At 42.6% G+C, this 24734-nt stretch overlaps 1 protein-coding gene across 3 annotated transcripts in view; it reads right to left on the bottom strand.

Annotated features, from left to right (window-relative positions):
* The window catches only part of pknox2 (pbx/knotted 1 homeobox 2), a 164436-nt gene that overhangs the window by 6781 nt on the left and 132921 nt on the right, over positions 1-24734 (bottom strand). For all 3 annotated transcript variants that reach the window (XM_089017221.1, XM_089017219.1, XM_089017220.1), the window contains 5 exons: positions 16521-16706; positions 16279-16414; positions 14766-14863; positions 9060-9179; positions 8884-8960 (listed from right to left, as the gene is read on the bottom strand). In XM_089017221.1, coding sequence (XP_088873347.1) covers positions 8884-8960; positions 9060-9179; positions 14766-14863; positions 16279-16414; positions 16521-16706 — 617 coding nt within the window. The remainder of the gene's footprint in view (positions 1-8883; positions 8961-9059; positions 9180-14765; positions 14864-16278; positions 16415-16520; positions 16707-24734) is intronic.

Genomic DNA, 24734 nt, shown 5'->3' with positions numbered 1-24734 from the left:
CTGTCAACACGACCCCTTCCCTACTATCCTTATCAAGTCCTGCCTACCCTCTCTTCTCCCAATTATTTCTACCATTATTCACTCTTCATTATCAACTGGAATTGTTCCTATCTCACTCAAAACCGCAGCTGTCACTCCAATCCTGAAGAAACCTGACTCTGACCCAAACGATTTCAATAACTTACGTCCAATTTTCCACCTTCCTTTCATCGCCAAAATTCTTGAAAAGACAGTTGTGTCCCAGCTTCACTCACACCTCACTCACAATAACCCCTACGAACAATTCCAGTCTGGTTTCCGCCCCCGCCACAGTACTGAATGGGCTCTCATAAAAATCACGAATGATCTTTTTATGGCAGCCGATGCCGGTTTACTCTCCATCCTCATCCTTCTCGACCTGACCTCAGCTTTTGACACCATTTCCCACCCTATCCTGCTCCACAGACTTTCCACCCTAGGCATCACCAACACCCCACTCCGCTGGTTTCATTCCTATCTCTCTGATCGCATACAATTCATCCAAATCAACTTGTTCACCTCACGGTCCTCTCCTGTGTCCTCTGGTGTGCCTCAAGGGTCTGTCCTGGGGCCACTTCTCTTTATTATCTACCTACTTCCTCTTGGCAATATTTTCCGTAAGTTTGGCATTCACTTTCACTGCTTCGCGGATGACACCCAACTCTACCTCTCCAGCAAACCCGACGCCTCTCTTCCACCTTCATCCCTCTCACTTTGCCTCTCACAAATGAAATCCTGGCTTTCCCATAACTTTCTCAAGCTTAACAGTGAAAAAACTGAACTTCTCCTTGTCGGTAGCAAATCCACCCTCCACAAAACTAAGTTTCTCTCTCACCATTGACAGTTCAACTGTGTCCCCATGCCCTCAGGTCAAGAGCCTGGGTGTCATCCTCGATAGCTCACTATCTTTTCACTCCCATATAAATAACATAACTCGGTCTGCTTATTTCCACCTCCGTAATATTAACCATCTCCGTCCATCGCTCACCTCTCACTCCGCTGCTATCCTTATCCACAGTCTTGTCACCTCCCGCATCGATTATTGTAACCCACTTCTCTTCGGTATCAATCAGAAATTTCCCCATAAACTCCAACTCGTCCAAAATTCTTCAGCCCGGATCATCACTAGAACCCCCTCCCCTCCTTTCACCACATCACCCCTGTCCTCCAGCAACTCCACTGGCTACCTGTTAAACATCGTATCGAATTCAAAATACTTCTGTTTACATTCAACGCCATCCATAACCTTGCCCCTCCCTATCTTTCTGACCTGCTTCAAATCTCTGTTCCCTCTCGGTCCCTCAGATCCTCATCCTCCCTTCACCTCTATGTGCCCTCTGCCCGTCTCACCACGATGTGATGCAGAGCTTTCAGCCGCTCTGCTCCCAAACTCTGGAATTCACTTCCACCCAACATCCGTAATATTGACTCCCTCCCTATTTTCAAGGCTCCCCTCAAAACCCATTTTTTAAAATTGCTTTCAATGTCTAGTTCAACCAGCTATTTTATTATATATCATTTTACTTATGGTTTTATTGTTCTGTGCTTTGTTTTATTGTTTTTATTGTAAAGTGTCCTTGGGTGTTTTGAAATGTGCTTGAAATAAAATGTATTATTATTATTATTATTATTATTATTATTATTATAAGTAAAGGTACCACGATAATATTTTTTTTCTATGCTACAGTTTGTATACAGTATATAAAGAATGCTGACGTGACATTTTAAACAAAACATGTTAACTGTTACCAATCAAATGGTGAATAAGCTACTCTGTGGAGTTCATGTTTGTAAATCTGACTGTGATGACGTCAGTCCCTCACCAGCCATGAACCTCACCACACGTCACTGTATATATATATATATATATATATATATATATATATATATATATATATACACACACACAGTGAGACCTCAACTTAGGAACACCTTATCTTATGAACTTTTCGTCTTACGAACATCAAATTTATGAAAATTAAACCTTATAATAAGCACTATTTTCCTAATACACACCCACCACAGCTGGTGGAGTAATCTTCGGCGGAAGAACACCAAAGCACACGACCTTCGGATCTGGCGGAGTGATCTTCGGCGGAAGCACACGACCGAACAGCACTCCAGCCGGCGCTACTTTCCACACCTCTCATTGAATGCACACGTCGATCGCCTACTTGGAGCTTTTTGCTGATAATTTTACTATGATGGGAGCGAAAAAAACCACCACACGTTCGTGTTCAGCCCAAGAAGACACAAAATAAAATCACTGTCTCTGAGAAGAAGGAGATAATTGAAAAACACGAACGAGGAGTGCGTTTGTGTGATTTAGTGGCCGAGCACGGCTATGCTAAGTCAACCATTGCTACCATCCTTCGCAACAAAGAAGCTATTAAATGTGCGTGTGTTGCGAAAGGTGTTTCTGTGCTCTCAAAGCGACGGTCTCGGGCAATCGAAGAAGTTGAAACACTTCTGTTAATTTGGATTAACGAAAAGCAGCTATCCGGCGACAGCGTGAGTAAAGCTATTTTACGCGAGAAAGCACGGCTAATTCATGCCGATATCGCCATGCGCCAACCTGGAAGTTCGGCGCTTACTGAGGATTTTAAATCCAGCAACAGATGGTTCGAGAACATCCGAGGGCGAGGAGAAGTTGGCTGCAGCATCAAGTGAGCTCACAAAGGCAATGTTGGCATAGTGGAATACTGTGCAGGCTTTTACCGAACAGTTCCATCCAGAAAAGACTGTGGCTATTACAATCATCAACATAATGAACGATAATGTGATGCCTCAGCTTCGTAAGACCTTACAAGTCAGAAAGATACAGGCGTCAATTAAGAGGTTTTTAATCAGCAAAAATGATGTGGAGTCTCCAAAGAAAAAACAAGAGAAGCCACACCAGAGGTTAAGTTACCAACAGTCCTTATGGAAGGTGACTCTCCTTCCATAAGCCATCCATGACCATCAAAAGGGTAAATACAGCTTTATTTTACAGCAGTTTATTTCTTTAATTACAGTCCTCATGTAATGTGACTCTCTTTCCAAACAACAATTCCCCTTGACCTTCAATGACCATTACAAATGTAAATACAGTGACTTCATGATGAAATGCAGTGTGTTTCTTTCATTACAATACAATAGCACATTTATTATACATAGAATAGGGTATGTTGTGTGTAGTTTTAAAGGACAACCAACATCACTTTTTTGTTTTTTAACTGACACCAGAAAAACATTTTATAGCATCTAAAATACCCAAAATACGCAGTAGGATATTTTTAGTCAGAGGCAAAACATCAATAAAAATGTCTTAAAGTGTCCAAAATCTGCAAAACAATGAGCTGCGAATTGGGCATTTTCAGAAAGTCCCGCCCCCATTTTGTGACATCACGCCAAGACGTCTTGCATTGCTTGTGAATCAAAACAATGGCTTCAGATTCGGAGAATATGCTTTCTTGTTACACATCCAGTTAGGAATATGATTCAAATAGCTCTGAAGAGGAAAGCATACATGTTTGCAATCGATTAAATAATTTATTCCGTGCCATTTTGAGGCAACATTGGGGGAAAATCTCTCACAAAAAAAAGAGGCACAAAATGGCGACATCGTGTGGCCACCTCCGTTTCCACAGGCTGATAAATTCTTAAATGGCGCTTGGACGCCCTCTGGCGGCTTTTGGGTGCAACACGAAGTCTTCAGACCAAACAACTACAGCAAAATACATTGACGTGATGGAAGGACAATGCGACAATGCGTCATTTTCACGGTCACCAGGCGGTCCTTTTCTGACGTCACGTGAGGACTCGTCACCAACTCAAAAACAAGACTTCCTGAATGTTCAGCGCGAGTCTTAAAACGTAAAATATAGCTATATGCAGTGGAATCTAATTAAAATACGCTCAGTAGAAGTAATTTGAAGTGATTTTACAAATTATGGACATAACTTGTCCGGGGCCTTTAAGGCTTATTTAGTTGAAAAGTATATTTTATGGAAACCCGGGAACGGATTTTATATATATATATATATATATACAGTAAAGTCTCGTTATATCGATATTCTAGGGAGTCCGAAAAATATCGATATAACCGGGACTATCGATATATCCGACCCTGCGCGCATGTAATTTTCTCCGTGCGTGCATAGAAATAGTATCGTAATAAGCTGGACCATCGATATAACCGATATCGATATAACGAGACTTTACTGTATATACAGTGGTACCTCGGTTCTTGAACGCCTCACAGTTCGAACAAATCGGAGTTCGAACAAAATATTCGAGATATCCTTGCTTCGTATTTCGAACACCAATCGGTGTTCGAACGCCAATGCAGCGCGTGAGTGCGTACGCGAGGGTGGGGTGCTGAGCGGCGTACGGGTGTATCGCTCTCTCCGTGACCAACTGTTGTCACTTGCGGACGTGCTGCGTTTTGCTCAAGCGTTTAATATAGGTGTACAAAGACTTTTAGCCCCTAATCATGCCTCCAAAGAAAGTAAGTGCTGCTAAAAGTGACAAAAGAAAAGTAGTGCATACAACTATTGCATTTAAGAAAGAAGTAATCGCAAAATATGAAGGAGGTGTGCAAGTGTCTGATTTGGCTAGGGAATACAACATGGCGAAATCTACAATCAGTACGATATTAAAGAATAAGGAGGCTGTGAAATCTAGTGATGTGGCTGTGGGAGTGAGAGCGAGTGTCATTAGATAGATATTTTAAGAGAAAATAACATTCTGTAGCCGAGTCATCCGTAGCTGTCACATTCCGAGAGTGAGAAGTGACGGCAGCTGACTCGTCGGAACGTAGTGGAATGTTTGGGAATGTTTGGGATCCCAAATGTTTGCGATCCCAAAGCAGACACGTACTAACCAAGCAGGATGCTTATTCCGAGAACCGAGGTATCACTGTATATATATACATATTAAAAAAAAAATCCTTGTTTCACCCCTCAAGGGTGGTGTCTGTCCCCCATTTTAGCTCGGGTCCTCTACCAGAGGCCAGGAAGCTTGAGGGTTCTACGCAGTAACCGTGCTGTTCCCAGCACTGCGCTTTTCTGGACCGAGATATCCGATGTTGTTCCCGGGATCTGTTGCAACCACTCGTCGAGTTTGGGGGTCACTGCCCCGAGTGCTCCGACCACCACAGGCACGACTGTCACCTTTACCTTCCAGGCTCTCTCCACCTCCTCTCTGAGCCCTTGGTATTTCTCCATTTTCTCATGTTCCTTCTTTCTGATGTTTCCATCACTCGGGACCGCTACAGCCACGACAACGGCTTTCCTTTCCCCTTTATCTATGACCACGATATCTGGTTGGTTGGCCATTAGCATCTTGTCAGTCTGTATCTGGAAGTCCCACAGGATCTTTGCTCGGTCATTCTCTACTACCTTGGGAGGTGTTACCCATTTTGACCTTGGGGTTTCCAGTCCATACTCCGCACAGCATCCCTATATATATATATATATATATATATATATATATATATATATATATATATATATATATATATAGTAAAGTCTCGTTATATCGATATCGGTTATATCGATAGTACCGCTTATTACGATACTATTTTCATTTCCCTTGCACATTTCTAGTCTTTTTATGTATAATTAGTACCGTTTAGTACGATACCCGGTTATTACGATAATCCGGTTATTACGGTGCTCCTTTTCATCCCCCGCCGGCCATTTTTGTTGTTTATATCGATATATCCGTCGCGCCATTGGTCAACTTGGTCACGTGTCTTGGTTACGTGTCACGCCATCAGTCGCGCCATTGGTCGACTTGGTCAGGTGACTTGGTTACGTGCCCAGCACCCGTGTAGCAGAGCCATTTTCATTTTCAGACGCTAGCTCGTGTGTAGCAGACGAGATTGAAGTGTTTGTGTTAAGAGGTAAAAATGGGAAGCAGAAGAAGATTGATGACTTTTTTAAATTGTATACATAATACAGTAAGATGTAAGCGTTGCAGTTTCCCTGTTACATGTACATGCCCACTGTACTGTATATGAATGCAATCGTTTTTTGCAACAATGTTTCTTGTTTTGTCTGCTGAAGCGCGATGATTTTGAAAATTATTAACATTCCATACTGTGTATTAACGGACAGCCGATGTCACTTTTTATTCAAATGCAAATAAAAATGACTTCACGCCAAGACGTCTTGCATTGCTTGTGAATCCAAACAATGGCTTCAGATTCGGATAATATGCTTTCTTGTTACACATCCAGTTATGAATATGTTTCAAATACACTGGAGAGAGCCTGAAGGTAAAGGTGAGCAGTCGTGCCTGTGGTGGTCGGAGCACTCGGGGCAGTGACCCCCAAATTCGACGAGTGGTTGCAACAGATCCCGGGAACAACATGGGGACATCTCTCACCAAAAAAAAGAGCTAATGGCCAGCTCCGCATATGTGCTGGGAACAGGGCGCACGGATACTGTGCGAGAACCCTCAAGCTTCCTGGCCGCCGGTTCTGGTAGAGGACCCGAGCTAACACAAATGCATGGCAGACAGACAACCCATCCCTATGGGGGTGAGAGTGACTGTGATTGGCTGGCAACGGGTCCCCCGCCTCGTGCCCGAAGACAGCTGAGATAGGCTCCAGCACCCCCCGCGACCCTAATGAGGAATAAGCGCTACGGAAAATGGATGGATATATATATATATATATATATATATATATATATATATATATATATATATATATATATATATATATATATGAGAAACACGGAGTTTAAGCTCCCTTGCAAGATTTTTGATTAGGTTCAGGTCTGGAGACTGGCTGTGTCATGCTCGAACCTTGATATGCTTCTTACGGAGCCACTGCTTGGTTTTCCTGGCTGTGTGCTTCGGGTCGTTGTCGTTTTGGAAGACCTAGCCACAACTCATCTTCAATGCTCTGACAGAGGGAAGGAGGTTGTTCCCCAAAATTTAACAATACACGGCCCTAGTCATACTCTCTTGAATCTCTCATACACTCTTCATTCTTCTGCCTCAAAACACGCTTAGTGGAATTATGACCAAAAAATTCTATTTTGGTCGCATCTGACCACAAAACTTGGTCCCATGACTCCTCTATATCAAATGGTCATATCGCGCCTTGACATGTGCTTGTTTACACAGGTGGACCTTTCGTCCCATGCATGATTTCAAATCATGACGTTAGTGTACAACCTATGGTAACCTTGGAAACGGTGGTCCCAGCTCTTTTCAGGTCATTAAACAAATCCTGTTGTGTAGTTCGGGTCTGATTCCTCACTTTTCTTAGAATCATTGAGACCCCACAAGGTGACATCTTGCATGGGGCTCCACTCCGATAGAGATTGACTATTATGTTTAGTTTCTTCCATTTTCTCATGATTGCTCCAACAGTGGACCTTTTTCACCAAGCTGCTTGGCAATTGCTCTGTAGCCCTTTCCAGCCTTGTCGAGGTGTACAATTTTGTCCCAGGTGTCTTTGGACAGCTCTTTGGTCTTCGCCATGTTACAAGTTAAAGTCGACAACAAACTCACACAGGTGCATCTGATTCAGGAGGATACAGTGAGTGCAGGTGGACTTCTAATGGGCAGAGTAATATGTCTTTCAGGGTCAGAATTCTAGATGATACACGGGTGTTCAAATACCTTTTTGCAGCTGTATCACACAAATAAATCATGCATTGTGATTTCTGGATTTCTCTTTTTATTTTATCTCTCTCACAGTGGAATTGCACCAATGATGAAAAATTCAGACCCTTTCATGATTTCACGTCCCGCTCTGCCCTCCCTGTGTGGAGTTTGCATGTACTCCCCGGGCCTGCGTGGGTTTTATCCAGCTCCTCCGGTTTCCTCACACATTCCAAAAACATGCACGGCAGGCAGATTGAACACTTGATATTGTCCCTAGGTGTGAGTGTGAGGTGTGATAGTGACTTTTGTTTGTCTTTGTGTGCCCTGCGATTGACTGGCAACCAATTCAGGGTGTCGCGTGCCTCGTGCCCGAAGACAGCTGCTATAGGCTCCGGCACCCCCCGCGACCCGAATGAGTATATATATATATATATATATATATATATATATATATATATATATATATATATATATATATATATATATATATATATATATATATATATATATATATATATATACCTCGCTAAAGGTGGCTAGGCTACCGAGGAAGGACATCAAGAGGGGTGAGGCCTAGAAACACATGGAAAACAACTCCGTCTTCAGTTCACCCCAGAAGAGACTTTATTTTGATTTAAGTATTGGAAGAGACACTATTTTTGCCTTTGTTGCTTGTGAATTCACCCTGAAACCTTTTATTAAAACCTTTGTTTGCATTCAAACCTGTCACCCATTGCACTCCTTGTCCTGTCCCGCTGAGAGCTAGCCTCCTATCTGTATTTAAAAAAAAGGAAATGGTCTCAAAAATCTGACATAGATAAAATGACCAGTAGATGGCAGCATCGGCTAAGAGAAGTGTTCCCACAACGGCCAGGTCCATCCGTCCATTTTCCAGACCACTTTATCCTCATTGGGGTTCCTGGAGCCTATCCCGCAGTCCGCAGTCTTCGGGCACAAGGCGGGGCATACGTGAATTGGTTGCCAGTCAATTGCAGGGCACACAGAGACAAACAACCAGCGCAATCACAGCTCGGCACAATTTGGAGTCTTCAATTAGCCTGCCATACATGTTTTTGGAATGTGGCAGGAAACTGGAAGAACCCGGAAAAAACCCAATCGGGCCCTGTGAAAAAATGCAAATGCCACAGAGGGAGGCTGAACCGGGTCTTGAACTCATGACCTCTGCACTGTGAAGTCAACGTGCTGATCATTCGACTGCTGATCATTCGACTGCTGGTCTGCCTGCGGAGAACATCTTACCAGTTATTCACTTGCAAAAGTGTCAAGCTTGTTTGTGCAGAAATTTGCCTTTTTTCATCCTCTGTTGGATATGGGTGCTAGCAAGAGAACAGAACACAGCATTTGGTATCAATAATTTAGTTGTGTCATCCTCCACACATATTATACATTCCATTTAACTGTTATTTCTGTCTTACCATAAGATGCTGAAAGAGCCATGAGCGCATGATGTTGGTGGCTTGTTTGGGAAGGACCCCCCTCTTATTCCTTGACTTCTTGTCGTCGCTGTCCAATAGGGCCGACAGATCAACATTTAACTGTGGCAAATGAGTCAGGGAAGATTAACAGAAGATATTCAGAGAAAGGTAAAATCAAATCATGGACTTAGTTCATGTTACCACGGTAACACAAGGAGGCAACCAGTCAGTTTTTTTCCCTGTGACAATGGTCAAAACACATCTTCAAGTGTCACCATGGTAACTGAGTTTGAGAACGAATACTTCTTCCCTCAACCTGTAAAACATTTTTTGATGTACTATAAAGCTTTACACAAGTGTAATAGTTTTATCTTTCACTCTGTGGAGATAATATAGGCTTTAATATAGCTTTCAGAAGTATCAGAAGGTCATCGATTCACGATTCATCTTTCAATTTTTAACCTGGAACACTACAACCGCAATTATGGTGTATACACACACACACAAACACACACACGCACACACACGCACACACGCACGCACACACGCACGCACACACACACACACACACACACACACACACACACACACACACACACACACACACACACACACACACACACACACACACACACACACTGAGCACATGTTTTATTAATCTTTAGAAAATTGGTTGTGTTAAACTCCGAACCACCTTACAGTATAATTCCAGCTCTTCAGCGAAGAAGAAAAAGGTGGGGGTGGCATCCGTGGGTCAAAAAAAAAATACACACGGAGCGCCGCCCCACCAGGGCTGGCGGAGTAATCGTTGGCGGAAGAACACCAAAGCACACGACCGAACAGCGCCCCAAACGGACTACCACCTTTCCACACCCCTTTCTCTGAGTGCACACGTCGATCCTCTTCACAGATTTTTTACAGATAGTTTTGCTGTTATGGGACCAAAAAACGCCCCAACACAGGCTCGTGTTCAGCTGAAGAAGACACGAAACAAAATTGCAGTCGAGGAGAAGAAGGAGATCTTTGAGAAACATGAGCGAGGTGTGCGTTATTCTTATTTAGCGGTTTAGCGGATATGCTAAGTCCACCATTGCTACTATACTTCGCAACAAAGCTTTACACAAAGGCTTTATTTACTCGATGCTTTCACGCGACTAATGACACTGAACTGTCCTTGAGGGATTATTGGAAGGACCATTTCAATGTTTATCGTTGTATTCAGCTGATAGAAAAGGCATGATGTTACCCTTCGATCCTTGAAAGCAGCATGGAAAAATTTCTGGCCCGCATGCATCCTTGAGAGGGACTTTGAAGTATTTGATGATCATGACTGTTGTTTTGGACGACATTATTTCCATTGGACAGAACATGGGACTCGAAGTGGATGCATATGACATTGAGGAGCTTGTTGCTGACCATAATGAGGTCCTCAACAAAGAGGATTTAATTTGCCTTGAAGAGGACAAGCAGAAGCAAGTCATTCAGGAGTTGTCATCTGAGGGCGAGGAGGAGGAGATGGCTGAAGCATCAAGTGCGAGCATCAAGGCAATCGAAGTAGAATTATGTGCAGGCTTTTATTGAACAATTTCATCCAGAAAAGAGTGGCTATGAGAATCATCAACATGATGAATGATAATGTGATGCCTCAGTTTCGTAAGATCTTACAAGTCAGAAAGCAACAGGTGTCAATTAAGAGCCATCAACAACCATCACAAACGTAAATAAAGTGACTTTATTATACAATGCAGTGTATTTCTTTCATTACAATACAATAGCACATTTATTATACATAGAATATAGTATGTTGTGTGTAGTTCTAAGGCTTATTTAGTTGAAAATTATATTTTATGGAGACCTGGGTACAGATCATTCTCATTTTAATTTTGGGATACACACTTGTCACCTTACACACTCTGCCTGGGAACCAATTAAGTTCGTAAGACAAGGCCCCACAGTATATATAACAATAATATATATATATATATATAATATATAAATATATATATATATATATATATATATATATATATATATATATATATATATATATATATATATATATAAACATCCATAAACATCCTCTTTGGTCTTCCTCTCGGCCTGGCAGTTCAAGTCTCAGCATACTTCTCTCCTCTGGACATGACGAAACCATCTCAGTCTGGCCTCTCTGACTTTCTCTGCAAAGCCTCTAATATAAGTTGTCCCTCTAATCTACTCAGTCCTGATCCTATCCAACCTGGTCACTCCCAAAGAAAACCTCAACATCTTCAGCTCTGCTCCCTCCAGCTCTGCTTCATGTCTTTTCTTCAGTGGCACTGTCTCCAGTCCAAACATCATGGCTGGTCTCACCACCGTTTTATACACTTTTTCTTTCATCTGAGCTGAAACCTTTCTATCACACATCACACCTGACATTTTTCTCCAGCTGTTTCACCCTGCCTGGACACGCTTCTTCACCTATTTTCCACACGCTCCATTGCTCTGGACAGTTGACCCCAAGTACTTAAAATCATCCACCTTTTTTATTTCTTCTCCCTGCATTAGTCTTGCACTTGGATTCCTCTCATTCACATACATATATTCCGTCTTGGATTTTGATTTGGATTTGCCTTTTTTAGTCTCGCAGTGGAAACATTTACATTTCATAGCAGCAAAGTTATGAAACGAATGAAAGTAGAAAAACAAAATACAGGAGCTGCTGGAAAGGCAGCCACTCTCGCAGCACCGTCTTGAAGTCAAAAGGGGGAAAAAAAAAACTAAATAACAAATAACATGACAACACAAAGACACAGAGAGTCACTTTCTGTTGGGTTATTTTGATCGTTCGCCCTTGGTTCATTGCTTCTACGGGTGTTGGTGGAGATGGATGGTTAAATCATCAGGGAGCCAAGTCTTGAACAGAAAGTTGATTTAATTTGGGAGAGCGCGGAGGCATCGCAGTGTCGGCCGAGGAGGGAGCATGGCGAGAGAGAGAGAGAAAACGGGCTGCAGGAGTATTTATGCGGCGCATAGTATATGACGCGACAGGATGTGACGTAATGAAAATGCGACATCATGTAAAGGAAGGCAGGATATGACGTATGAGGAAGTTCAAAATGTAAACAAAGATTATGGAGCGATGTTTAGAGATGTTTGTATGGCGAATTACTCCAACACTTTCTATACCCTCTTTGTTACACGAAGCAGTTCGAGATGAAAGAGGAGAGGATCAAAGCGTCACTTCACCAGTAGATCAGGGACATCATGGTGGAATGTGCACGTCGACTACAAGGTAAATGTTGAAAGCAAACACGCACCTGTAGCATCCATTGACAAAGAGATTGTCTCACATCTCCTGTCCCCCATAAATCAGCTTCAATTCTAAAGTCAGTCAGTCAGCTTTATTGTCAAATATGCTAATATGCATGACATACAGCACAGATGAAATTAATGTCCTCTCGGACCCAGCATGCAAGGCACTAATAGTTGGCTAACGTGGCTAAAAAAGACATACAATTGACAACAGACTATACATGTAATTTCTGAATGTAAAGTGAGGTAGTGACGTATGTAAAGTGAGGTAGTGACATATATAAAGTGACGTAATGTAGTAATGCAAAAACAAACAAGAAGAAAGGGTTGAAGTGGTTGAAGTGAGGTCTTGCAGAAAAAAAAAAATAGAAAGAACAAAAAATAGAGTTCAGGATGATAGTACAGCGTGTAGCATGTCCTCAGAGTTCGGAGAGAGACAACGATGATCTTCTCAGCTGTGCTCACGATGCGCTGCAGAGTCTTACGGCAGGACACGGTGCAGGCACCGTACCACACGGTGATACAGCCGGTCAGGATGCTCTTGATGGTACCGCGGTAGAAGGAGATCGTGATGGGGGTCGGGGCTCCAACTCTTTTGAGTTTGCGGAGGAAGTACAGGCGCTGGTGGGATTTCTTGGCCAGTGATGACGTGTTGTAGCTCCAGGACAGGTCTTCAGATATGAGCCGCAACAGTTCCACATACAGTTCCAGATGTGGAACTGTTGACTTTCTGCTCCTTCTTATCGCGGGCTCCTCAAGCCATGCATTCATCCAGCCGTAGACTGTCCAACAGCACCAACCTTTCCGCTGAACAAAGCAAGGCTGTAAAGATGCTGCCCATTACAGGTGCAAAAAAGCACAATGGCCCCTGTGGTGTCCAGCAATGATAGTCAAATGGCAGCGACATTCCTCCGATTCAAAAACAGCACTGGCATATTGTTGCTGCCGAAAAGGCACAACCGCTCAGCACAGTCTCCCCCTTGATGAATGTCGTGGCCAAAAATGCTGAAAAACAATCTGTATCCGTTCCACACGATGCACAACAACACAATAAGACAAAATAAAACACAAAAACAACAAAAAAAACAATAAAAAAAGCAAGGCTCATGAGAGCACTTGCTGACGGCTGCCTACTCGGGCACCATCTTGGACTCCTGCTACGACTGATATTCATTCCTGTCCTTTCCAGGGCATACCTCCACGTCTCTAATTTCTCCCCCACCTATTTCCTGCTCTCGCTACAGACCACAATGTCATCTGCAAACATCATGGTCCAAGGAGATTCTAACACCTTCTGTCAGCCTGTCCATCACCAGAGCGAATAAGAATGGGATCGGAGCTGACCCCTGGTGGATTTCCACCTCCACCTTGAATTCCTCCGTCACACCGACAGCACATCTCACTTCACACCAACTGTCTTACCGTCATGATACATGTCTTGCACCGCACTGACATACTTTTCTCCCACTCCAGACTTCCTCATGCATTACCACAGCTCTTCTCTGGGCACCCTGTCATTCGCTCTCTCCAGATCTACAAAGACAATTCAATTCCTTATGACCTTGTCTGTACTTCTTTATCAGCATTCTTAAAGCAAACACTGCATCTGTCGTACTCTTTTTTGGCATGAAACTGCTGCTCGCAAATGTTCACTTCCGCTCTTAGTCTAACTTCAACTACTCTTTCCCATAGTTTCATTGTATGGCTCATCAACTTTATTCCTCTGTAATTAGTACAACTCTGAATAAATAAATACAAATGAAAAATAGATTAAAAAGGAGGGGTGGGGTGCTTTGTACCAGAGCAGAGCATTGTACAGGCCAAGCTCACAGTTGCAATAATTATGACCACTAGAATAATGTTAGTTCAGAGAACACACCAACACAACAATGTTTCTAATGCATCAAGCAACATTGTAAATTGTGACAGGACCCTTCTGCAGCCAGAAAAAAAATATTCGATAGATGAAGTTTCTCTCGAACCTGGAGAATGTACACTAGCCATAATTTAATTGCCGGGTTATAATATTCCCTGCCTTCTGCCATGCATTTCATTATCCCCCCAAAGAATCGAGTCTGTGTGTTGTACGCTTGTTGTTAACTGTGAAGGTGTGGAGCCTAATTGAATTGAATTTGTCAAAAACTGTATACCCACACCTCAATGCCCATTCATTGTCCAGTGGCACTTTTGAAATTGAAATGCACGGTGGGGGACGAGATTTAGGTATCACATAAAAACAATGCAACAAATATCCTCCCCCAAAAACATGTGAGGTCTCACTGCCTTGTAAATCATTTTCATTTCCTGTTATTCATCATTTTATTTTTGGGGGATGTGAATGTGGTATTGAAGAAGTGTACATCAGGGGACAAATGTATTGAGCAGATAGCCCATAGGCGTATTTTGCTGCTTTACCTGCGAGTTCTGGATCTGAATTGTCCTTGGTGCCAGTGCCTGTGTTAACACTTGTCCTTGTGATGTCACCATAGCGACCGGCTGGTATAGAGTCCCAGCTAACAAGAGAAATGACTGTCAGGAGAATCCATTCGTTTCAGTAGACTCGCACATCTGAGTCCCACACAACTTTTGGAGTCTTTGCAGATAGCAATAAATAAAAGTAAATAAAAAACGTGACAACCAACAGCAATGACTACAACATTAAAGGACAACCGACACAATTTTTTTGTTTCCTAACTTACATCAGAAAAACGTTTTATAGCATCTAGAATACCCAAAACACGCAGGCTGATATTTTTAGACAAATGCAAAACACCAATAAAAATCACTTAAAATGTCCCAAAACTACTGCAAAATGGAAATGGCAAGTTTCAGCAGGTCCCGCCCCCTTGTTCATTACATCACGCCAGGACGTCTTGCTTTGCTCTAGAATCAAAACAATGGCTTCAGATTCGGAGAAGATGCTTTCTTGTTACTCATCCAGTTATGAATATGATTCAAATAGTTCTGAAGAGGAAGCATAAATGTTTGCAATCGATTAAAAAAGTTATTCAGTGTCATTTTGAGGCATCTGGACTGAAATGTAGCGTCCCAGAAAATGCACAAGATGGCGCCCAAGCTCCGTTGGATGTGGGCTGATTTGTCTGCTGGGAATTTGTGTCAGCTCGTATCAAATAGTAGTCTTGGTGCAACACACGATTCACCATCGCATTATTTATGTGTTTTCCTTCTAATTTCGCCATTAACACTGATCATCGCGAAGTTTTCAGACCAAACAAAGTACCCAAAAATGCATTGCGTGTCGCTTTCTCGGTCAGGGGCGCTCCTGACGTGATGTGACGTCAGGAATCGTCACCAACTCGAAAGCAAGATTTCCTGAATATTCAGCGCGAGTCTTAAAACGTAAAATGTAGCTATATGCGGTGGAAACTTTGTAAAATACGCTCAGTAGAAGTCATTTGAAGTGAGTTTACAAATTATGGACACAACTTGTTGGGAGGCGTCGGTTGTCCTTTAAAGTTGTGCAAAAAGTTTTTTTTTCCGTTGCTGGCTCAATTAGCCTTGATCAAGAAAATTTCAAGATGTCGTAATCACAAACTGACAGATTAATTCATTTGAGGTTAAAAGAGATTTCCAGAGGGGGGGATTATTAACATGTCACTGTACCCAGTAGACGTTAGAAGGATTTGCTAGTCATGCACCCTTCAAAGGATAATTACCGCTCTTACTCAACCTAACAATGTCTGAACATGGACCATGACGTTGAACTAATGTACAAGTCAATCAATTATGACAACTACAAATTTGTTTTCTCCATCTTTAGTCACTCTTTCTAGTCTGAAATTTAATTTAAAATGTTTAAAAGGATCTTTATCACACTCATGTCAAATATGACATTTAATGGAGACATGGACCTGTGTTTTCATCAGTTCCAAATGAATACCATAGATGTGTGTGTATGCATTCTTACCTGATACCACTTGTGAGTTGATGGTCGTCATAGAAATATTGCCCTGCTGCAAAACCCCACTTGGTGTCACAATCCCTGTAGGGTTGACAGGGTTGGACGCAGCGGTCATGGACGGAGAAGAGGCCTGATTTAGTTCCTGGGGTATCATCCGAAACACAATAAATCACATCAAGATAAAAAAAATGGTGTAAACAAGCAGGGGTGTGAAACATGAAAAGAGCTGTCCAAGATGTGAAACTGACCTGCTGCATGTTGAGATTGGTGTGGGTAGGAGAATAGTGTCCCCCCAGGTCATTACGAAGGAGGTTGTCACTGTGCATCTTGGTTTTGAGGCAGGTGATGTATCGGTTGCAAAAATCCTTACAGAGTTCATTGACTTTCTCGAGCTCCAATAAGTGGATCCGCAACACTTGAATAGCTTTAACCATCTGAAGTTAACAAAAGCACATGATCATAAAACAAATACCTTATTTTCTGCAAAATAAGGAAGTTCATATTTTAAGGTGAACCTTCAATGAGTGGCTTATTTTAAAAGGGCCTAATGCTTTAATCATAGAAGATGCATATATAGTAGTTGCAGTTATGCTATGCATCCACCATCCACACTAAAGGGATCACATTACAATACATTACAGCTTTAAAGTACCGACATCACTTTTTTGTTTCCTAACTGACACCAGAAAAACGTTTTATAGCATCTAAAATACCCAAAACACGCAGTATGATATTTTTTGTCAAATGCAAAACAACTATAAAAACGTGTGTCCAAAATCTACAAAAAAATGAGCTGTGAATTGGGCATTTTCAGTTCGTGACGTCACGCCAAGACGTCTTGCATTGCTCGAGAATCAAAACAATGGCTTTAGATTCGGAGAATATGCTTTCTTGTTACACAACCAGTTATGAATATGATTCAAATACTTCTGAAGAGGAAAGCATACATGTTTGCAATCGATTAAATAATTTATTCCGTGCCATTTTGAGGCAACATTTGTGGGAAATGTACCACCAAAAAAGAGGCAGAAAATGGCGACCAAGCTCCGTGTGAGGAATTAATTTCCACAGGCTGATAAATTCCTTACATGGAGCTTTGTCACCCTCTTCTGCCTCTTTTTGGTGCAACACAACGTTTTCAGACCAAACAAGTACAGCAAAATGCATTGACGTGTTGGAAGGACTGCTACAATGTGTCCTTTTTTCGGTCAGGGGCGTTCCTTCAGTGACGTAGGGTGAGGACTTGTCACCAACTCAAAAACAAGACTTCCGGAATATTCAGCGCAAGTCTTAAAACGTAAAATATAGCTACATACGGTGGAATCTTTGTGAAATACGCTCAGAAGAAGTCAATTGAAGCCATTTTACAAATTATGGACACAACTTGTCCGGAGACGTCAGTTGTCCTTTAATTATCCAGAGGCTTCACAACCGTTGCAGTTGTAACTGGTCAGAAACACGGACATGAAACAAATAAATACAAATGGTTTTCGAAAACAATAAATGGAAAAACTAATTTTATGAAGTCAATTGATTCAGCAAAAAAGCACACAAACCCCCTGGAGCTTTCACAGGGGCTAAATATCCTTTGAAGTCTAGCTTGTCTCCTTCTTCCTTTGAAGTTAGTAGTTAACAATGCTTTTGGTTTTATCTTTGTTTCTTAATGGTTGTGCAGGGAGTGTATGCACATGCCAATTAGTGTCGGGCGGAACCCCTTTGGTTTACAATTGGTTCTACTGGATGGCATAGGAACACAAACACGGAAACAACTCAGTGGGGAATAGAAAGAGAGTTAGAGGCTCTTGATATTAGGTGTATTAGACTAGGGCGTACTGTCGCCTTTTAAGAAAAGTGAAAACATTTGGGTGAGCCTTATAGTGGATAAAATATGGTACTCGTTTCATAAAAGCAGATTTTCCACCAGGATAGCGAGCCAGCGCCCAAAGAGCCTGGCTGGTTTATCCTGTTCTGATTTTTGTTCGTTTCCAGGAAATGACACTTTCGCTCTCCTCGTTGCCATTCACACCAGGTCATTTTGACCCCTCATTGGCTTTCACAGTGGGTCATTTTAACTCGGGGGGCCCTTTTGACCCATTACCGTCAAAATTTTGTGCTGTATACTCGAATAAATACGGTTGTTTTGCTTGTAAATTCCATTCAATATCAGTTATCTAGCTAACTACCGAGCTATCTATTTGCTATCTATCTATTAGCTGTCTAGCTGGCTTGCTGGCTATCTATTGGATATCTAGCTAGCTATTTGGCTGGCTATCGAATGGCTATTTGTTGGCTGTCTGACTGGCTGGCTGGCTAGCTATATGGCTAGCTATCTATTGGTTATCTATAGCTGGCTATCTGGCTGGCTATCTACCTAGCTGATAGCTATCTATTGGCTATCTATTAGGTAGAAACTAGCTTTCTATCTATTTGAGTTACTTCTGGGTTGAGTGATCAGTGGCGTGTGTGGCTGCCACTGATCACCCACAGAAAAACTGATCCAGTGACTGTAAAGTGACCTTGAGCGTTTTGAAACGTGCTTAGATATGAAATTTATTATTATTATTATTATTATTATTATAAACCACTCCAAGATTTCCCACTTACGGTGTTACAGCACCACTTTATGCTCTCAGTGAATGGGACTTTTTAAAATTGTATTCACTGCGTCTGGAAATGGACAGCATTTCCATATTCCAAAAGTCACAATCATATTAGCAATATAGTTTGTCGTTGTTTAGCTTTCACTTTTCTTGGCTCTAATCTTTGTCTCTCAAGACAAGAAGATAAAGATTGTGCTGTCACCTCATTTAGCACAGAGGAGTCAGAACACACAACACATGAGAGTTGGGAGCAATTTAAATTGTTTAACTCCATAGCGGATTGTGGTTACTATAATGGACAATTTATTTGATTTTCACATTGTCATTAACTGTGAGTGAAAGGGTTCAGTAGGTGGAGTATTATCCGTGTTGATATTTGACATCGGCAGAGCTGAACTGTATAGTGCCACTTAGCAGTTTTTTTGACGACGATACCAGTGCAGCGTGTTCTACCGGAAACAAATTCCTTGTGTGTTCTACATACTTGGCAATAAAGATGATTCTGATTCTGATTCTGAAGATGTTGAGGTTTTCTTTGGGAGTGACCAGGTTGGATAGGATCAGGAATGAGTATATTAGAGGCACAACTCATATTAGAGGCTTTGGAGAGAAAGTCAGAGAGGCCAGACTGAGATGGTTTGGACATGTCCAGAGGAGAGAAAGTGACTATATCGGGAGAAGGATGCTGAGTCTTGAACTGCCAGGCAGGAGACCAAGAGGAAGACCGAAGAGGAGGTTTATGGATGTGGTCAAAGAGGAAATGAAGGTAGCTGGTGTGAGAGAAGAGGATGCACAAAACCGGGATAGATGGAGGACATTGATTCGCTGTGGCGACCCCTGAGGGGAAAAGCCGAAAGGAAAAGAATACATTACATCACTTTATATACGTCACTTCCTCACTTTACATATGTCACTACCTCACTTTACATTCAGAAATTACATGTATTGTCTGTTGTCAATTGTATGTCTTTTTAGCCACGTTATAAGTGCCTTGCATGCCCTGCATGCTGGGTCCTACAGGACATTAATTTCATCTGTGCTGTATGTCATGCATATTAGAATATTTTACAATACAGCTGACTTTGACTTTGACTTTTGACTCGACTCCACCAGGGGTCAGCTCTAAGCCCCTTCTTATTTGCTATGGTGATGGACAGGCTGACAGACAATGTTAGACGAGAATCTCCTGGCACCATGATGTTTGCAGATGACATTGTGATCTATAGCGAGAACGGGGAACAGGTGGCGGAGAAACTAGAGATGTGGAGATATGCCTTGGAAAGGAGAGAATGAAGATCAGTCGCAGCAAGATGGAATACATGTGTGAATGAGAGGGATCCAAGTGGAAGAGTGATGCTACAGGGAGAAGAAATAAAGAGGGTGGAAGATTTTAAATACTTGGGGTCAGCTGTCCAGAGCAATGGAGAGTGTGGAAAAGAGGTGAAGAAGCGTGTCCAGGCAGGCTGGAGCGGCTGGAGAAAAATGTCAGGTGTGATGTGTGATAGAAGCTAAAGTGTATAAAACAGTGGTGAGGCCAGCCATGATGTTTGGACTGGAGACAGCGCCACTGACGAAAAGACAGGAAACAGAGCTGGAGGTAGCAGAGCTGAAGATGTTGAGGTTTTCTTTGGGAGTGACCAGGTTGGATAGGATCAGTGTCTTGGCAAACTACAAATATGGCTGAAGCTGTAGTCCAAAGATGAGTGGCACCATTTTTCCCCCATAGGAGAGAGCTGCAATGAAGGCAGGTGTGCCAGCAGCTGAAAGCCATTCAGAAATCAGGGAGGCTCTCACCAGAAGAAACCACTCCTTAAAATAGTCAGTTGCTACACTGCTCAGCGTTCGGTTCGGTTCAAGTACTGCTCTAGGAGTTTACCAAGACAGTGGAGTTCAACTGTGTAAAGACCAGGGTGGCTGACGGTGAGAGAACCTGTTATTGTGACCGTTTATTTGATTATTTGATTTGGTGGTTTAATGTCAAAACCATCCTTTTAAGCCTTCAAATGTAAACCTAATTGCTGTTTGTGTTTTACCTTCTTCAAAGGTTTTTCACCTTGCAATCGGCTTGCAATCAGCAATTGTCTTTTCAATGAGAAAAGAGACGATTAAGTCCAAAATAAAAGAGGAAAAAGAAAGGAGAAATCTGTCTCATCATTGGAGTCAAAGAGTGAAGTCCCAGTGTCCCCGGTCAACATAGTCAAAACCCTTTTCAAGTTAGGGGGAGAACTCAAAAAACCAACATAACTTGACAGTGAAAAACCGCAGTGAAAAACCGTTCCCCCCACTGGACATCAGTGAAAAACCGCAGTGAAAAACCGGTCCCCCCACTGGACATCAGTGAAAAACCGGACCCCCCACCGGACAACAGGAAAAAGAAGTTCTGGAAACCAGGATAGCCCAGGCCCCCTGACTAAAAATTAAACAGCTTAAATTCACCCAGTTCCCTCCAACTCCACCTGAATTGTGAGTATGGCCGACAAGAAGGCAATTGACCAGCTTAAGACTGAGAGGACAACTGCAAAAGCATCATTCACCCGCCTGGTTAACAGCCTCACCAGGAACCATGATGACTTCTCTGAGGAGGAGCTCAGAGACAGTTTTAAGACGCTCATCGCAGCAGCTGACAAAGTTATGGAAGCCAATGACAAGATAGAGGCCAAACTCCTGATACAGCTAAGAGATGGGGAAACAGAACTCACTGAAGTGCAGCAAAAAGATCTGGACAATACTTAAATAGAATGTGTGTCAAAGTGGGCGGAGGTCAAAGGTTTACTTCAGAAGGTCCTGTGGAACAAGTTTGGAAAAAAAAAGTATCCATAGCTCTTCTGACAGCACAGAAAGAGTGCAGACGCACCACTGCTGTGCACCCTGAGGATATGAACCTGGATGGATACCAGTTCTTGCTGAACCACCTTGAATGATTAATGAAGACTGCAAAAGAGGTACATAGCCGGTGGAGACAATGGATTCCTGAAGATACAGTAGCTGAAATCCTGACAACCTTAAAAGCCCTGGAAATTCAAGCCACCAAGCTTGTCTCCAAAAAGGCTGACTTCATACAAGAGGGGTAAAGAAGAGGTCAGGAAGGAACCAATTACGTCCAGTCACCCCGTACCAACCATCAAGTTGAAGCCAATAACCCTTCCTAAGTTCACCGGAATCAAACGTGACTTCTACAGGTGGAAAAAGGACTGGGAAGCGCTCCAAAGACAAGGTGAGCCAACCAGGGAAGTGAAAAGGGCCCAATTGCTGGACAGTGTTGAGGACAAGATCCGGAAAGATCTTTGTCTCACCACCCATATCACGGCTGATGACATCTTCCGTGTTCTGGAGAATCGCTATGGCAACCGGACGTCCATTGCTATAGAAATTGTGGAGGGGCTGCAGAGAATACAACCCGTCAAAAGCAACCAGCCACGAAGACTAGTGGAGCTAATCCAAGCTGTGGAGAAAGCACTTCAAGATCTCAGTGAGCTCGGGGACACTGGCGCTATCAAAAACCCACTTGTGACCAGGTTGATTGAGGGGAATCTCCCAGCACCTCTCAGAAAGGAATGGCTCATCTATGCAGCAGATCCCAGGAATGCTGTAACTCCAGTCAACAGGTTTGACGGTTTGTTGGACTTCCTGAAAGGGCAAGAGAGTATTTATGAGCAGCTGGAACAATTGGATGAGGAACCAAATAAGAGGGAATCAAAGCCTGAGCCAAGATATGCCAGGACGAAATCCACCAGGGCATGTGATGACCGCAATGGCTGTGTTGTCTGCGGAGATGGGAAGCACAGGAAGAAGCTCTACTACTGCATGCAGTTCCGGGCATTGCAGCTTGCAGACAAGAAAGCTGCTGTTAAGAAGCTGGCAGCATGCAACAGATGTCTTATATGTCCATAATGTCAGTTCAGACTGCAAAGATGACTTCCTATGCACCAACCATGCCTGCAAGGATGAACATGCACCTGAGCATCATTTCAACCTCTGTCTGAACAAGAAAAGCAGCTCAGCACAGAAGAGGAGCAAACCTGGATCCATGGATGGTAAAAGCAGGAGAACGTACACAGAGGAACAAGAAAACTTTGTCAAGAGGCTTTCCCCAGAGCTGGCAAGGCACTTTCATGATGCGTTCTCCAATGCTGCAGCCAAGATGTCAAACACAAAAGCCAAATCAGACTTTTAGAAAGAAGTGGATTGCAGGAACTGCCAGTGTTGATGATGTTATTGGAAGTCACCGCAAATGCTGGACAAAAGATTGGAACACTGATTGACCTGGCATCTGACACCAATTACATCACCCACGTGACTGCAGACAAACTGAACCTTAGAAGCGAAGACATCACTCTCATCGTACACGGTGTTGGAGGAATGAAGACCTTTGTGGAGATAAAGCGGTACCTCTTGAAGATCAGAGTATCGTCCCTATTTATATATAGGGATATATAAATAGGGCCGATACGACTATCCTATTTATATATCCCTAATGATTCATTAGGGATATATAAATAGGGCCGATACGACCAGTCAGACTTTAGTTCGCTGATGAAGCCTCTCGGATAGGAGGCGAAACGTCCGAAACCTTCAAAATTGTACAGATGACGGCTGAAGAAACCTTCTCATCGATGAGCAGTGTTAATTTATTTGATTCTCTTCAATCTATTTTATAAGATGGCGCGCGAGTATGCAACCGTCAGAAAGTGCTCCCATGAGCCTTGCTTTTTTTGTTGTTTTTGTCCTTTCTTTTGTCACTTTGTGTTGTTGTGCGTCGTGTGGAATGGATACGGATTGTTTTTCAACATTTTTGGCCACGACAATCATCAAGGAGGAGACTGTGCTGAGCAGTTGCGCCTTTTCGGCAGCATGAATATGCCAGTTCTGTTTTCGATTGTGAGGAAAGTCGGTGCCATTTGACTGTCATCGCTGGACAGCAAAGGGGCGATTGTGCTTTTTTGAGCCTATAATGGGCAGCATCTTCACAGCCCCACTTTGTTCAGCGGAAAGGTCGGTGCTGTTGGACAGTCTGCAGCTGTATGGACACATGGCTTGAGGAGCCCGCGGTAAGAAGGAAGGAGCGTCAGCGCAGAGCTTCGATGCGTATATGGAACTGTCGCGGGTTGGAATTGAAGCGGATTTATGAGGGACAGGAGATGTGAGACAATCTCTTTTCGTCAATGGATGCTACAGCTGTGTGTTTGATTTCACATTTAGCTTGTAGTCGACGTTCACTATTCCACCATGGTGTCCCTGATCCACTAGTGGAAAGACGCTTTGATCCTCTCCTCTTTCATCTAGAACTGCTTTATGTAACAAAGAGGGTACAGAAAGTGCTTAAGAATGAATGTCTCTCTGTGTTGTCATGTTTTTTGTTATTTAGTTTTTTTTTCTTTTGACTTCAAGACGCCGCCGCGAGAGTGGCTGCCTTTCCAGCAGCTTCTGTATTTTGCTTTTCTACTTTCATTTCTTTCATAACTTTGCTGCTGTCAAATGTAAATTTCTCCACTGCGAGACTAATAAAGGCAAATCCAATCCAATCCAATAAATATGCAAGAAAAAGTATGTTTGTTCTAGCAACTTAGATTGCAAATTGAGAAAATTAAAAAAATTGTCATTTATGTCCGATCTGCACAGGTTGTTAGTCAATATGTAATTAAAAGACAATAGATATTTCCATAGATTAAACATACAAATCTAAAAACTACACAAAGAGCACAACAAGTGTAGGAACTCAGCACATTTATGAAACAATAATTTGCTAGCAGCACCAATGGGATGTAATTCACAGATAAATAATAAAGAATAGCACATTGAAAAGTCCAATACTGGATGCAGTCAAACTTTTGGTTGTGACAGAACCTGGCAGACCTACATCTG

The sequence above is a fragment of the Hippocampus bargibanti genome, linkage group LG16, assembly GCF_051943395.1.
Source record: "Hippocampus bargibanti isolate YZ-2025 linkage group LG16, ASM5194339v1, whole genome shotgun sequence".
Taxonomy (NCBI): Eukaryota; Metazoa; Chordata; class Actinopteri; order Syngnathiformes; family Syngnathidae; genus Hippocampus; species Hippocampus bargibanti.
This window is presented reverse-complemented; position numbering and strand designations above follow the sequence as displayed.